Source organism: Nicotiana tomentosiformis, chromosome 4, assembly GCF_000390325.3.
Source record: "Nicotiana tomentosiformis chromosome 4, ASM39032v3, whole genome shotgun sequence".
Classification (NCBI taxonomy): Eukaryota; Viridiplantae; Streptophyta; class Magnoliopsida; order Solanales; family Solanaceae; genus Nicotiana; species Nicotiana tomentosiformis.
This window is the reverse complement of record NC_090815.1, coordinates 71713591-71730353: the sequence shown is the minus strand read 5'-3', so window position 1 is coordinate 71730353 and position 16763 is coordinate 71713591. Positions and strand designations below refer to the sequence as shown.

Below are 16763 nucleotides of genomic sequence, written 5' to 3'. Positions count from 1 at the left end.
TAACAAAAATCTCATTTCAAACCTTCACAATACTGATAACGAGACACGAGGCATGAAGACCTCATAATTATTTACCCGAATTAATGAGTCACATTTAACGTCACCTGGGCGGGAACCTACCTCGTAGGTTAAAACTCAATAATTATAACACAAATTTGGCAAGTATGCACAGAGAATTTCATATAAAAATTTTCAAATAAGCGTAACAGGCATGACTCCCTATTAATACTATAGTACAAATTAGATTTCACAAGGGGGAACTTAAACACAAGAATTTTTCTCACAAGGATCTCGTCCTTATATAACTTCCATCGCAGCTCGTAGCCCAGTTTAAACATATCAGTTTATTTAAAATGCGAGGATCTCGTCCTCAGTTCTGAATCACAAGTAATATGCACATCGTGCCAATCGAAACTTTCCATTTGCTCCTTTTAAATAATTTTCGTTAAATAAAATCACAACACATAATGAACCCCACACCGGTAGGGCATATAATTCATAATTTGTAATGAATTATCCGTAAATTACATCAAAACTTACCGAAATGAGTAACAGAAAGCCACATTTAGCCTCACAGCTCTTATTAGTGACCAACATGGAATGATAGGCATAGTTATCTCCATAGAATCTCCCAACAGGAGTAAACACATAAGTAGATTATAGAATTACGAAGCTCACTCATAAGTGGAGCACCATAGGAGGACTCGTTTTGATACTGAGAACTGAATCAAGTTAAGGAAATTATTCCTTTATATTAAATCGAGGTCGTACCTGTAACGACACCATCTGATGTAGCGACCTCCACCATAACGTAAAACAAATATATCAACGGCTGGGTCTCCACCTCTAGGACGCCTTCTACCCGCCTGTCCTCCACCCCTAACTAGTCGTGTGGGTGGTGTAGTAACTGCAATGGGGCACGTAGCCTGAGTGCTTTGATGAAATATGGCTCTCCCAAGTTTGGGACAATTTTCTCATGATGTGCCTAGTATCACCATATTCATAACAACCCCTTTGCAGGTTTGGCTACTCATATTGAGTCTATGCCAGATAACTGGAATAACAATTGTAGGAAACTCATGTCGGTGGTGCATTAAAAGAACTTACTGGAGCACCCCGAGTAATCCAATGTGCGGACTGGGCTGGCCGACTACCCGAGCCCCCACCCTAATGATTTATACTTGCAGAGTAGAATTCACTGAATCCTCCAGAACCTCGAGACCTCTTGGTCTCCTAAGTTTTTCCTTTTTCCTCACCCCGAACACGTTCTAATATCTTGGCAATTTCTACAACTAGCAGAAATGAAGTATCAGTTTGTAGCTCCCGAGTACAAAATTTCACGATCATAATTGAGTCCTTTAATGAGTCTGTGGACTCGCTCTCTGGCTGTAGGAAGCAAAGTAGGAGTATGACGAGCTAACTTATTGAACTTGATGGCATATTCTGACACCGTCATGATGACCTGACGCAACCGTTGAACCCTATGCGCCACGCATTACGGAGAGTCCGGGAAATAAACTCTTTCAAAAGCATTTCTGAGAACTGAGACAAGTGGACGGTGTTGCATTGGCTGGTCTGCCCTCTTCATAGTCTTGCCATGAACACCGGTGGAGAATTATCTCTCCCAAGGCAAATTTCTTCTTTTGTTATGCTGACTCAACACTGTTGAGCTGACCCATTTCTTAACATACTCTTCGATTCTTCTTTGGGGTAACCCTTACCCCTGTTTATACACAACGATCACAAAAGTAGAGCTCCATACAGACAAATCTTGGCACGAACCACATAGTCCAGAATCTTGTCAACAACTGTACTTCATCCGAAGCACCCCAAAATCCGCAACCGTAACGTCCATGCTGAGTAGACCTTCTGTAATTTTAGAGTTGTTTCTATACCGCAAGTCCCAACCTTTGCCTCTACAAAATCTCAGGCCTTAAACATGTGTAAATTTTAGGGAACACATGACCCCACAATCCACCCATTGATAGTGGATTCCCCTCACTCGGCGCGAAGTCATAGGTCACAACGTCCGATGATCCATAATAATAACCTTCATAGCTCGTATAAATCAACCATATGCCAACGTCCGTTACACTCCCCCATATGATTCACTAGGTGATCTCCCAATACGCCTGCATCTTCAGTTAGAACCACACGTTGAGGCAATGTTTGAGCATCTCTGGCTCCCTCGTAGTCCATATGCGGCATCACGAACCGTCGACGCACAACTGATACCGAGTGCGCAATGTCATACACGAGTGGATACAAAAGAATATAAGATATATGTTTCAAGCTAAATCAATGTCGCACGATAAAGAATCAAAGAAGTGAATATTTCCTAACAGTTATATAGCTTCTCGAAGATAAGTACAGACGTCTCCGTACCGATCCGCAAGACTCTACTAAACCTGCTTGTGACTCATAACACTTATGAACCTAGAGCTCTGATACCAACTTGTTACGACCCCAAATTCCCTCCGTAGGATGTCGTGATGGCACCTAGTCTCTAAGACTAGGTAAGCCTATCAATGAGGAATAATAATAAATATCTGAAATAAATAAACTACAATTCAAATAATTTCAACTCCCAAAACCCGGTAAAAATAAGTCACAAGCTTCTAAGAATTTATTTTCTATGTCTCTATACATCAGAGTCTAAAGCAAATAAGGAAGACAACATAGAAAGATAGAAGGGGACTCCGGAGTCTGCGGATGCTGGAAGATATACCTTTAAGTCTCCTCGTACAACTAGTTTACTGATGCCTGGTCTGATAAGATGTACCTGGATCTGCACAAAAAGATGTGCAGAAGCGTAGTATGAGTACACCGCAGCGGTACCCCGTAAGTGCTAAGCCTAACCTCGGTAGAGTAGTGACGAGGTCAGGTCAGGCCCTACTGGAGAATAAATAATGGCATGGTAAAATATTTAAACAATATTATAAGATAAAATGACAATGGAAATGAATCAAGTAGTATGTCACATTTAATTACACCAAATAATGGCAAATAAATACCTCGTGGAAACAAAACAGAATTCTTTTCAACTTTAAGAAAATCACAACAATAATCAAAGGCAACTGCGGCCATAAATCAATATCAACATGGGTACTCCCGAGGTACCACCTCGTAATCCCAAATCATAAACAAATTCACAATATCTCATTTTCTTATCTCACCGCGGGAGCCTTCACAATTTATTTTAAAGAAAATATTTTTCCCGAAATAGCATCCCGCATTTTAGCCATCCTTATCACACCGCATGACTTCTAGTAGTTCCCCTACTAGCCACGCGTATCAAGCCACCTTTATCTCACCGCATGCGTTTCAATACACAGACCTTATACCACCGCATGCATATCAATATCACAATATATCACAATTTACACCTCAAGTGCTCAAATAATTTAACTTGCCAAAATAATTCAACAACAATATTTTTCCACAATAAAGAGCTTACGGCTCATGCCAAAATAAAGCATCAATAATATTTTTCCATAATAAAGTGCTCACGGCTCATGCCAAAATAAATCATCATTAATATTTTCCCATAATAAAGAGCTCACGGCTCCATCACAATGAGTACGAAAATCTTACAAAAATATTCAGGAGTAAATAATTAAGGAAAATAATATTTTAAAATCTTTAATACGTTGCTTCAATATAAAGTTTAAAAATATCAAATGCTTCATATTAATAATATTTAATTTAAAGAAAATCAACCTTCAAATAATGCTCAGAATAAAAGAAATCAAGTTTCAACTAATCAGGTAAAACAATTAGTAGGAAAAGGTCAAACAAATTTGAAGTATATATCTCAAATCAATAATGAAGAATATAACAAGATAATATAATTTAATAAATGCGCAACAGTGATCTACACAATTTAAAAATATAATCTTTCACATTTAGCCCGTGTACACACTCGTCATCTCGTGCACACGACTTTCAATACATTTCAATAATTACATCAATACCAATCCTAGGGGAAATTCCCCCCACATAAGGTTAGACAAGTCACTTACCTCGACTTGCTCCAATTTAACCAAGTATTATGCTTTTTCCTCGATTTTTTCGACTCTGATCGACTCATATCTAGTCATAATTAATTCGATACAGTCAACAAAAATTATAGAAATCAATTTCATAAGAAAATACTATATTTTCAATAAAATTCGAAATTAGCTCAAAATCGCCCGTGGGGCCCACATCTCGGAATCCGACGAAACTTATAAAATCCGATAACCCATTCAATTACGAGTCCAACCATACCATCTTCACTCAAATCCGACTCTGGATCCACACCGAAATCTCAAAAATTCGTTTCTATGAGATTTTTAAAATTTCCCCAAATTTTTATCTCAAAACACTAATTAAATGGTGAAAACAATGATATATTCATGTATATTGACCAAATCCGAGTTAGAATCACTTACCCCCAATGTTTTTCCTTGAAAATATATCAAAATCGCCTCTCCTCAAGCTCCAATTCGTCAAAAATGGCAAATGGGACGAAGTCCCCTGTTTTTATAACTTACAGATCTGTGAGGGAGCACGATTTGCCATGGAGCCCGATTTGTTAGGGAGCCCGATTGTCAGGGAGCCCGATTTGTCAGGGAGCTCGATTTGCCAGGGAGCCCGATTTGTCAGGGAGCCCGATTTGTGAGGGAGCTCGATTTTGTCATGGAGCTCGATTTGTGAGGGAGATCGATTTGTGAGGGAGCTCGATTTTGTCAGGGAACTCGATTTGTTAGGGAGCTCGATTTTTTCATGGAGCTCGATTTGTCAGGGAGCTCGATTTTGTGAGGAAGGTCGATTTGTCAGGAAGCTCGATTTTGTCAGTGAGCTCGATTTTGTCAGGGAGCTCGATTTTGTCAGGGAGTTCGATTTTGACAGGGAGTCCGATTTTGACAGGCAGTCCGATTTTGACAGGCAGCCCGATTTTTGACAGCATTTCTAGCAAAAAAATTGCATCAGCTTTTGCAGCAGCTAAGTCCCAATTTTGATCCGTTAACCATCCGAAACTCATCTGAGGCCCTCGGGACCTCAACCCAATACACCAACAAGTCCTAAAATATCATACAGATTTATTTGAAATCTCAAATCAAATTAAACAACGCTAAAATCACAATCACACCATAATTCAAGCTTAATGAAACTCAAGAATTTCCAACTTCTACATTCGATGTCGAAACCTATCAAATCAAGTCCGATTGACTTCAAATTTTGCACACAAGTCATAAATGACATAACGGAACTGTAAAAATTTTCAGAACTGGATTCCGACCCCGATATCAAAAAGTCAACTCCCCGGGCAAGCTTCCGAACTTAAATTTCTATTTTAGCCATTTGAAGCCAAATTTCACTACGGACTTTCAAATAAAATTTTGATCATGCTCCTAAGTCCAAAATCACTATATGAAGCTGTTGGAATCATTAAAATTCTATTCTGGGGTCGTTTGCATATAATTCGATATCCGGTTACTATTTGAACTTAAACTTTTAATTTTTCATCAAAATTCTGTATCTCGGGCTAGGGACCTCGGAATTAAATTCCGGGAATATGCCCAAGTCCCAAATTATGATACGGACCTACCAAAACTTTCAAAATACTGATCCGAGTCCGTTTGCTCAAAATATTGACTAAAGTCAACTCAGTTGAGTTTTAAAGCTCTAATTCACATTTTAATCTATTTTTCACATAAAAACTTTCCGAAAAATTTTACGGATTGTGCACGCAAGTCGAGAAATGATAAATAGTATTTTTTGAGGTCTTAGAATATATAATTAATTATTAAATTTAAAGATGATATTTTAGGTCATCACACAAAATAAAGCATTTGAAGATTTCTGTAGAGAAGAATTTCTTCCTTTATTGAGTTAGCTAAATGAGATCAACATTCATTATTTTCAATAAATATACTTTTTGTTTTATAACCTAAGGACATTGTTTAAATATTATTTATGTGATTTTTAAAAATTATTTATTTATTATTTTATAATATCTATCTATCTATCTATCTATCTATCTATCTATCTATCTATCTATCTATCTATACTATATTAAAAGTACGAAGGATCTTAGCTAAATGCCGTTCGTCTTTTTTACCCCTTTAAAATAGAGTTTATATTTGACAAAATAGTCATTTTATTATTTTTATAATATTTAGCACTTTAAAATCAATAAATTGCTTTTCCATATTTGAATTACAACATAGAAAATCCTAATATTTAGGATATCAAAATCAATTAAAATTTATCTTATACAAATCAAACAATTTATTCATAAATTTCTTAATCTTTTAGGTACATATACATTAGGAACGTGCATATCATAATTTTATAAAGCATCTAAAGTTTCATTCAATGTATACTTTTCTCTCAAATTAAATATTTAAACTATTACATATACATTAATTTATATAATTATTTTCTTAAAAATATACTTATTTCATTAAAGTGTAGTACATTTTTTGACTATAATATCTTTCATGTTAATTTTTCTAATATTTAGAGTTTAGAAAGTAGCTAAAGTTTTATTTATTAAATATTTTTTGTATAATATTTGATAGCTACACTTAATATTATTTCATCTTGCAAATATCATACACGATAAATAAAAATGCATTCCAAATGAGTAGAACTCACTCAATAATTAAAAAATATCATACACTTAATAATTATTTTTCTATTAACGTTTGAAACTCGAAGCAATAAGGATAAAACATTAGAAGTTAAAATGTATTTTAAATGAATTATCATTAATTAGATTTCTCTTTTTGAAAACATTCCAACAAATGACAGCTCTTTATATTTTTTATATATTAAGTTAGTTGTTGTAAATTATAACGATATTAGGAGCTATAGTTAAGTTACTTGTGTTATTTGACAAATCATCGTGATAAAAATATATATTTTTACTTGTTTATTTCGATATTTGATAACAGTTTTTATAAGATATTCTTATAAAACTCTGAGCATTTTCGGTGGGCAGAATTTCATCATTTATTTAGCTAATTAAATGAGATTAATATTCGTCGTATTATAAAATTATATATTTTATTTTGATTTTATGATTTAAAAAACTGTTTACTTATTGATATTGAAAACACGTTCAAAAGCGCGTACCCTAAAACTAGTATAAACAAATTATGGGGAAGTTATTACCATTCACCATAAGTGAGTGACAGCCACAGTTCTACGAATTTGGGTCGTGGCAAATGTCTCCTCCAAATTGATTTCTTTGCACAGTGGGATGGATGTGCACTCGGTAAATCATCTATCAAAGCTTATCGAGATTCCTAAATGACATACATCCAACACAACATTTATTTGCATTTCGTGTTTTCTCTTTTATTCAATTAAGCTTACTTTCATTTCAGCTCATTAATTGCTGTGTTTTCATTATCTTCTAACATGTACAAGTTCCTCACTTTCATTTTGTTATACTTTTCACTATAGGACATTTTATCAAGAAATTTCAAAAACCCATAGTGTAATTGTTTAAGAAAATTGAGAAGTGTTAGTTGGTCTAATCGACTGCTACAACTGATTAACTAACTCATAACCTTTTGCCAATACTTATTTAAAATGTTTTCCCATAAAAATATTAAAGAAAACAAAAATGAATCTGTAGAGTTGGCCAATCTGAAAATCTCAATTTCCCTGACATTTCCAACGGTCATATTATGAGGCATAGGCTCATGGATTTTCTGTTTTCTCCTAGTAGTGCAGTATTTGATTTTGTTTGAAGCAGGGTTTTCTAAACCATATGCCAGCGACAAGAAACCAGAAATTCTTAAATCTCAGGTGCTCATTTTTCAGTTGATGACAGCTTGAATTTCTGGTTACCCATAATACCCTCTATTCTTGTATAATTGCATTAAGCCCCTTATGAGTTGTCATTATTTTCACTTTATCCCCCTTCTTTATCCTTAATGGTAAGTCTTCCTCTCCCCATTCATTTTTAGTGGTATCACATTCTAGTTATAGTATATGACCAAGATTAGGAAATGTGTACAAGAGACTTGAGTTTAGAATGTTTTAGCATTAGAATCCAGAACTTAACTATTGAAAAATCATTGTTTTCTTTGCATCCCAATTCATGTGATGTGATGCAGCTTGCTTTCTTTCATGATTCTTAACTTATAATTCCAAGTTCTAAAGTTAAAAATTGATAATTAATAAGTTAACAAATTTTCACACAATGTATGGTTCTTTTTCGGGTAAAATCTTAGTTTATATTTAAAAGTTCTTAAAGGTGATTATAGAAATCAAACAACATAAACAGAAGTTACATGGAAAATTCAAACTTTAATGTTTATTCTGGTCACTTTATCAGGAGATTACGAATGCCCTATGTAAGAGTTTATAGTAATATATTTAATAAAAAATATTGATATATACTTAGATGTATGGTTGGATAAAACTTTTAAGTACTTTTAAGTGATAATACATGAGATGCATCCCAAACTTATTCTAAAAAATCAGTTTCCAACTCAAACTTTACGGGCATTCTTTTTCCACCTTATACTTGTCCATACTTGTCAAGACATAATTTAATTCCTCTCTAAATGGTGACATAGCATAGAAAGTGGTTTCACTCTCCCAAACTCGAGTAGAACCAAGAAAAGAACATTAATTATACTAAATCATACACATATTATATTTTTATTTGGCATTATATATTTAACTTAACTTAATTATTTATGGGTCCCACTTTATTTACTTTATTTTTTTCTTTTACTTTATTGTTTCTCTCTCAATCATTTCTTTTATCTCCTCTTCTCCAATCCAAAATACACACCCAGTGCTACACTCTTACCATTGTTGGACCACCTAATCTCCCTTCCTCATTCACCCCCACCATTTTCTTTCCCACCTCACCCATGCTTCCAATATTTTCCCAACCTCATTTTCATTAGCTGGTCCCAAAAGATCAAATAGAATCACCATTGGAGAGTTTTTTTCTAGCCGTCTTTATTATCTCTGCTGTCAGTTCATCGGATAATTTTTTCGGCCAATATTCAATCAAAGAGCTTTGGTGGGTTTTTCTTCTCCATCTTTGTTCTGCCCGAACTTCATTCTTTAGGCTAGTAACAACTGATTTGGTAGTCTTTAATGGTTATGGTTGAAGGAGAGAAAATAGTGATAACTCTATGAAAACCCAATATTTATTTCAAAATATCAGTGACAGGGTTGGAGTGGGATTGAAAAATAATTAAAAAATAAAATAATAACTGAAATACTAAAATAAATTAAAAATTGACATGTGGCGGAGCGTGAAAAACACAGCCCTCCACAAGCTTGGTTATGTATTTTTAGGGAGGAATTAAATTCAGTCTGGACAAGTATAGGGTGAAAAAAGAATGCCCATAAAGGTTGAGTTGGAAACTGATTTTTCAGGATAAGTTCGGGATGCATCTTATCTATTTTCTCTACTTTTAAAAATAAAAATTAAAAAGGCAAAATGGCCTCCTGGCCACTTAAACTTGCATCCAATTGTCACCCCGGTAAATAAACTTATAATTTTTTTATTTGAACACTTTTACTTAATCAAAACCCATATTTTAAACACCTCCATTAGAACGTGAACCTCAAATGCGCTGGCAAGGATTACACATCACATACTAACCCTTTTATTATTTGACATGTGTAATTAGTGAGTCCCACTTTTAATATTTTTAATTAATTTCTCAAATTTTTAAATTCGTTATTTTTCTCTTCTTCTCCACCTCTATCGAAACAATTTCATGGTGAACCAAAGTACCACCAGAAGATCCGGAACCATCAACTTCGTCTATCCACCACCATAATTTGTAGGTCCCACTTTTTAATTTTAATTTATCAAATTTTTAACATATATTTTTTCCTCTTCTCCTCCACCACAACTGAGACCAGCAAGAATTATAAACCAACAAAAAGATCAGAAATTTCATTTCACTCTGTGGCGACTATGCGGCGACTATATCAGAAAGTTTATAATAGCGATCTCGGCCATAAACTACCATCACCCCCTTCATTGACAAAAATCATACTCCAAACACTTAAAATGTGAAGATGAGAGTCTTTTTTCGTCAGAACTTCATAACGAAATCAACCATAGCCATCGAAGTAATGCCCAGATTGAAGAATCAATGCTATTTCCTTATACCCGAAAATCGGGTTATGAGTTACCTTCTTCTCTCTAGATCTTTATACTAAATTAAAAAAAAATCTAATTCCTTTTTAGCCAAAATATAATAACGAAAAGAATGAAGAAGGGGTGGGGAGGAAAGATTGGGGTAGGCAATGGGGTAAGAACGGAAAGAATTGGGGGGGGGGGGGGGCGGAGATGGAGAGGTTGGGAACGAGCGATATTGAAAGAAAGTGTTGGGATCTTAAATTGTTTTAATTCTTTTTTTATCTTTTATTATTATTTAAATATTTTATTATTTTTCTATCATAACTATTATATTCACGCACCATTTAAGCGTGAGTTGCACGTAGTTTGGCCATATCAGTAATGTTTCTTCTACGTATGAATAGTCCACGGTTAGAGATGTTTATTACTCCTCACTCTGTAAAGTAAATGTGCTAAATTAGAAAAATTGTAAATGTATTTACGGAATTGGCAATTGGGGTGAAAGTTTAAGTGGCTTTGCCAATAAAAAATACTTTTGGATGGAGTTGAGAAAAGAATTACAAAGTGATAAGTACCAACCAGACAAAGGGCAAAATAGACAAAGCAGGAAATGGTAAGAAGACCCAAAGACCAAGATTCTGACTAATGTCTGTCTAGATGAACCCACGCACACTTTAATGCTACGCCTTTGTCTCCTCCTTTGGCTTTTCCCACATTCCAATCCTCATTTTGCCTCTTTCTTTCAAAAAAAAAAAACTATACTTTCCTTTCCCCCTTACCAAAAGAACCACCCACCCCAATACCCCACCTTGTTCAAGAAAACCCTTTACTCTCTTCACTTCACTCTCTCAAACCCTCCCATTTTTGGTGTTTCTGCAACTTCTTGCTGTGGGAACCAAGAAAAGTAGAGTGTAGATTCAAGAAAGAGAGGTAAAAAGCAAAAGGGTATCTTGTAAAAATGCAACATTTCTTCTTCACCATATTCCTACTGTTGAGCAGCAGCTGCTTCATCTATCAAACAACCTCAAAATCCACCATTGAGCCATGTTCCAACTCTGATACTTGCTCTTCACTTGTTGGCTACACACTTTACACTGACCTCAAAGTTTCTGAGGTGGCCTCACTCTTTCAAACTGACCCAATCTCTCTTCTCACTACCAATGCTATTGATATCTCATACCCTGATGTTGAAAACCACATACTTCCAGCTAAATTGTTCCTTAAAGTTCCTGTTACATGTTCTTGTGTTGATGGGATCTTTAAGTCTGCTTTTGTACATTACAAGACTAGGCCTTCAGATACTTTGTCTTTGATTGCTGACACTGTATATGGTGGTCTTGTTTCTGCTGACCAGATTAAGGAAGGGAATCCTAGTGCTGTTGGTTCTGATCCTTCAGTGCTTAATGTTGGGACTAACCTTTGGATTCCACTTCCTTGCACTTGCTTTAATGGGACTGACAATAATCTGCCTGCTATTTATATGTCATATGTTGTTAGACCTGTGGATACTCTTGCAGGGATTGCTGCTAGGTATTCCACTACTCTTACTGATCTTATGAATGTCAATGCTTTGGGCAGTCCTGCTATTAAGGAGGATGACATTCTTGCCATTCCCTTGTCTGGTCAGCAATCCTGTCTTCTCACTCTTCTTTTTGTTGTGTGTGTGTGTGTGTGTGTGTTTCTTCTATGTAGGTGGCTGAAGTGTTTGATTTGCCATCTATAGTATTCAACCTTATGCACACCTTATGTGGTGTTTGTGGATATTATACATATAAAAAGGGTTACCTTTAACCTTCTAATGCATATAGAGGATGTAATTTGAACTGATTAAGATTTCATGTCCAACATAAGAACCTCCTTTGTTTCTACCTTTTCTCCCTTCTGTAATCTTTGCCGTTGCAATCCATTAAAGCAATTAGCTCAATCAACCTTAGGACTTTATTTAGACAAGGCTTGTAAAAGAAATTACATTTAATAGTTGATATATTATGCTAAGGTTTATGAAGCAAATGTGAATACAAGTTTGATGTGTTTTTGGGTTATTTCATTTATTTCCTCTTAAAAGGAATGTTCTTTCTTGGTGAGAACTGCTTAGGATGACCGATGTGGTCTAAGTTGCTCGGACTCTGGTGCGGGTCCGATACAGGTGCAGATCTAGAGGTCAGATGATCTAAATTTAACGATTCGGGGATACGGATCCAGGTATGGATACGGGTGCTGGGATTCGGCTAAAAATAATTCAATTATTTAAAAATAGAGTTATAAAAATATGTCTAAATTATGAGACATTATGTGGAAAACTTACAAGGTATTCCGAGAAGGAGAAAATATTGAGCAAGAGTAGAATTTTAGGAGATAAAAGGAAAAGGACTGACATAGAAATTTATATATACAAGGTATTCCATTTTCTTCCATATCACCCTAGCTTTTGATTTGTTTTCAAAAATCTTTGTATCTGTCCCAAATTTCTCCGTTGATTTTGGTCAAAGTACCCAAAATCGGTTGATCAGATCTGACCACACCCACGTCGTGTCGACACGGGTGCGGCACTGAAAGTGAAGAGTCCGAGCAACTTAGGATGTGGTTACAGTTCATAATTCTGTGTGTGAGATTATGGAGTCAACAGTTGAGAGTCACCTGTAATAATCTTTTCTCTTCTTGTCACAAGGTGTAAGTGAAATACTTATAGTTCTTGAAAATACATACTACAGCAACATAAGCCGAGAGTATTATGTCAGAGAGTTTTTCTTATCCATTTTAGGTGACTAAGAGAACAGAACATGATTCTTATTCAGAAGATTGGATTTAAGCTTTCTCAGTTGGGTAATTTATCATTTGTGGTTAAATCAGAAACAGATACTCTTTCCATTTCTTGTTGTTCGGAAGTATTTCTTCTTCTTCTTAGTTTTCATTGTTTCATGTTCTTAATTCTTTTTGAGGTTGTAATTTCTCTAGTAGGAACTGAAGAGATTTTTATAACAACTGCTCTATCAGAAATGTTTAATCGTTGGATATCCAGTGTTTGTAAATAAGGATATAACTTCAATTATCTTGAACTTAGTAACAGAGTTGCAGTAAAGTTCCTTGAATTTTTTGCTGATAGATGTTTGATAATGATAGATCTTGTTATCTTCTATCTGCAGCTTGTGCATCTAGCTTCCCAAGATTTGCCTCAGATTATGCCTTATCTGTTGCGAACGGGAGCTATGCTATTACAGCTAGCCACTGTGTGCAATGCAGTTGCGGACCAGGAAGTCGGAAGTAAGTCAGCAGATTTTTATTTGCAGTTATCGAGGTCTTTTGGAAGTTCTGATCATGATATTGGTGGTTATTTGCAGTTTGTACTGCATGCCAGCTTCCTTAGCAGTTTCTTGCTCAAGCATGCAGTGCAAGAGCAGCAATCTCATGCTCGGAAATGTTACTGTACAACAAACTGGCGGTGGTTGCAATGTGACTTCTTGTAATTATGGTGGCTTTGTCAATGGAACCATCATCACTACGTGAGCATCATACGTCGATTTTCTGCTCTTAATTGCTTAGCTATTATGGTCTCTGATTTCTGTTGCTTTATGGCCTTGACACACTTCGTATGTCCTTTTGCTGGTTGCAGATTATCCTCATCTCTTCAACCTCGATGCCCAGGTAAATGACATTCAATTGATATTCTTTTTATTTGGTGTTTTAAGAAATATAGGGACCAAAAGCATAACTCTGTTATCTCTTTTTACTTCTCTTGGGGGGCACATGCACCTTTTTTTTTTTTGATAACCGTGGTGTCCGGGCCAGCTTGTGCGCACCTCGACTAATTCCACGGGATACCTGTCACCTCCCACCAGCAACAGGTACCAGGTAACTCTATCCACCAAGGTTTGGATAGATGGGAAGAAATCACCTAGTATTTGCCTCCGCTGGGATTTGAACCTGAGACCTCATGGTTCTCACCCATTTCATTGACCACTATGCCACACCCTTGGGTGCAGGGCACATACACCTTTTATGTTGTGATTGATAATTTGCTGTAGTCATTCTCATGCATTATGGTACAAATTTCTATTCTAACATGCCACATGAAATGCAACTTCTTCATAGAATTAGTTATATTGGGTGTTGAGGCATTTTTTTTTCTTTTTCTAGAACCTTCATTACTTGGAAAGCCAACTGCAAAACATACTTTATGGCTTGTTATGACTTCTTCATTACTTGACCTTCATTACTTGGAAAGCCAACTGCAAAACATACTTTATGGCTTGTTATGACTTCTTCTGGGCAAAACATTTCACTAGACTGTGCCACAAATGTTCTGTTGTTTCTTTTGCTTAACGCATCATATGTTATTCCCTATTCTTCAATCGAAATGTTTTGCAGGACCGCAACAATTTCCTCCACTTGTTGTCCCACCTACATCGGTAGGCCCAGACGTAATGTTTGCTCCTGCTCCTTCACCTTCTGAATCTGGTGGTGCTCCAATGGATGGTCCACATTCTTCCGTGGTGCCTGCATCTGGCTCAGTTATCGCATTTCCACCTTCAGGTGGACCAAGTGGAAGTGCATCTTCTGCTTGCTTGTTGAACCCTTTAGCTAGTTTTCCAATTGCAATTCTCTTGTATCTGTGTGTGAAATATGTGATCTCACTTCCGTTATGATCCTCATGAGTTGATGATCAGGTTGCGGACTTTTTCCTTACTAGATTGGAGAGGAAGGATGTGGAATCTTGTTTTGCTTTGTTCTTTTCTTCTTACAGGTGTAATTTTCACTGTATACTATTTAATTGTTCTTGAATTCTGTAGTTAATTTAGTGAACTTGTATTTTGTGAAATTTTTGTTCTAATCTACATCTTTGGCCACTGGTAACTGTGTCTCTGATTCTGCATAGTGCAACCTTCCCAAGGATTTCTTCATAAACTTATAAGATGGAGGTGTCATATAAATTACATTTCTTTAGACTTTAATTATCTACTATTTGAATTGAGATATGATAATTTGTTGAAGTTATCTCTAGTCTTCTTCACATCTTCTTGATCATTTTGCTATTGGATTTGAACTTATACTGCATTGAGCTGGCCTACATATGGCTTAATTGGTTGTGTGGGATGCATTTAAGCTATACCTTTTAATCGGGCCGGGCTGGCTGGCCCGTTTACAATCCGGGTCAGCCCGGTACTGTAGCTTTTGGGCGGGCTAGGACAGGTTGGACGGGGAGCGGGTTTTAGACGAAAAGTTTTTGGATACCGGTGCAACGGAACCCGCTTAGCTTTGTAATCCGTTAATGGGCCAGAGCCCGGTCCAACCCGATTTTCGTTACAATTTTTTTTTTTTTTAAATTTTCTAGACCTTTGCCAACGGTCAAATTCAAATATGACCGTTGGCCAACGACCTTTTTTTTTTTTTTTTTGTAGAAATGGCCATTTCGGCCTACCCCTTTAAGAAAATAGTCACACACCCCTAATATTTGATAAATTACACTTTTAACCTTTTAAAAATTATAAATAGCCCTTCTTCATTTTTTCTCACAATTCTCTCTCTTACTATTCTAATTCTCTTTTGATAATATTGATTATTGTTCTTAAATTCTCAATTACTTATTATTTCAAGTTTCATCAAATATTTAGTTTAGCCATTACAAAATTATTATTATCAAGTATTCAAGTGAAGTGTGGTATCAAGTATCAACGTATCGGTCTATACAAACATTTACAAACTTTATATAATTATTATGCTAACATTGTTGATGCTTTTTCCGCTGTGAATGAACTTACAAAAATGATGCAAAGCATGTGATGTACTATTTCTTATTTTTTAATTGTTGTAAAATTTTAATTTGCAAGTTTAAAAATAAAAAAATCAAAAAAAAAATGTAAATTAATTTGAAGTATTATATATTATTCAATAAAAATATCAAATGAAAGCCTTCGGAGCTTGATCCTTACATATTGCCTATTGGTCTTATTAAATAATTTTTTGTAGCCACTTACTTTCAAATTTCAATTTTAAAATTTTAAAATTCAAATTTCAGATTTAAAACTTTAAACTTCAAAGTTTAATTCTAAGCCTTAAAAGTTTGCAAACACTTATCAATAACATTGAATAAGAAAAATAAAATTTACTCTAAAAAAAAAAAATAGCACGACCCGGTCCGGACCGTTAAGCCAGAACCCGGACAGGCCCAAAAAACCCCCGAAAATGTACAACCCGCTAACCAGCCTGGAACGTTAAACGAACGGACTGGTTTTTTTGTGTACAGCCTGTCCCAGCCTGCCCGTTAAACACCCATAATTTAAGCTATTAATGTTTCTGATAGAGAAGCAATTTCATCTCTCATAGATTTTCCAATTGTGATTTAGGCTTAGTAAGACTCAATTTATAGAAAAGGAGGAGAGGAAGGATTCTGCACATTTAGCATTGCCCTGAAGAAGACGTAATTACTATTTTGCTTCTCAACTGGTTAAAGACCGAAGTCCTTCCAATCTTCAGGCTGTTTGAAACATAGATGAAAGCTAACTGCTACTAGGATTAGGCACCTGCATTGGTGCCGACTGTTACTTGTTGCTTCTCAACTGCTAAAATATTAACGTCCTTCAACTATTAATATGTAGAAACATCAAGTATATATTAAATTGTGCCTGTTTTTTCTTATTTGTGGTGT

The 16763-nt window shown here is 35.5% G+C and overlaps 1 protein-coding gene and 1 long non-coding RNA gene across 2 annotated transcripts; one reads left to right on the top strand and one right to left on the bottom strand.

The window, feature by feature from the left end:
* Positions 1–10343: 10343 nt before the first annotated feature.
* Positions 10344–14971, top strand: LOC104117900 (lysM domain-containing GPI-anchored protein 1-like). Its single transcript, XM_009629032.4, has 5 exons — positions 10344–11742; positions 13264–13381; positions 13459–13620; positions 13731–13762; positions 14486–14971. Exons 1-5 carry the CDS (start codon positions 11079–11081, stop codon positions 14761–14763), a joined length of 1254 nt encoding a protein of 417 aa, XP_009627327.1. The 5' UTR covers positions 10344–11078; the 3' UTR covers positions 14764–14971.
* Positions 13734–14479, bottom strand: LOC138908975 (uncharacterized). The gene is made up of 3 exons (XR_011415447.1): positions 14326–14479; positions 14112–14257; positions 13734–13870 (listed from the first exon to the last, which is right to left on the bottom strand). It is a non-coding gene; the product is annotated as an uncharacterized lncRNA (long non-coding RNA).
* Positions 14972–16763: the final 1792 nt, after the last annotated feature.

Excerpts from the sequence above, each read along its gene's own strand:
- LOC104117900 (XM_009629032.4), top strand. The coding sequence starts at position 11,079 with ATGCAACATTTCTTCTTCACCATATTCCTACTGTTGAGCAGCAGCTGC. Across the intron at positions 13,382-13,458 it reads TGCGGACCAGGAAGTCGGAA|TTTGTACTGCATGCCAGCTT; the intron begins GTAAGTCAGCAG and ends GGTTATTTGCAG. Across the intron at positions 13,621-13,730 it reads AATGGAACCATCATCACTAC|ATTATCCTCATCTCTTCAAC; the intron begins GTGAGCATCATA and ends TGCTGGTTGCAG.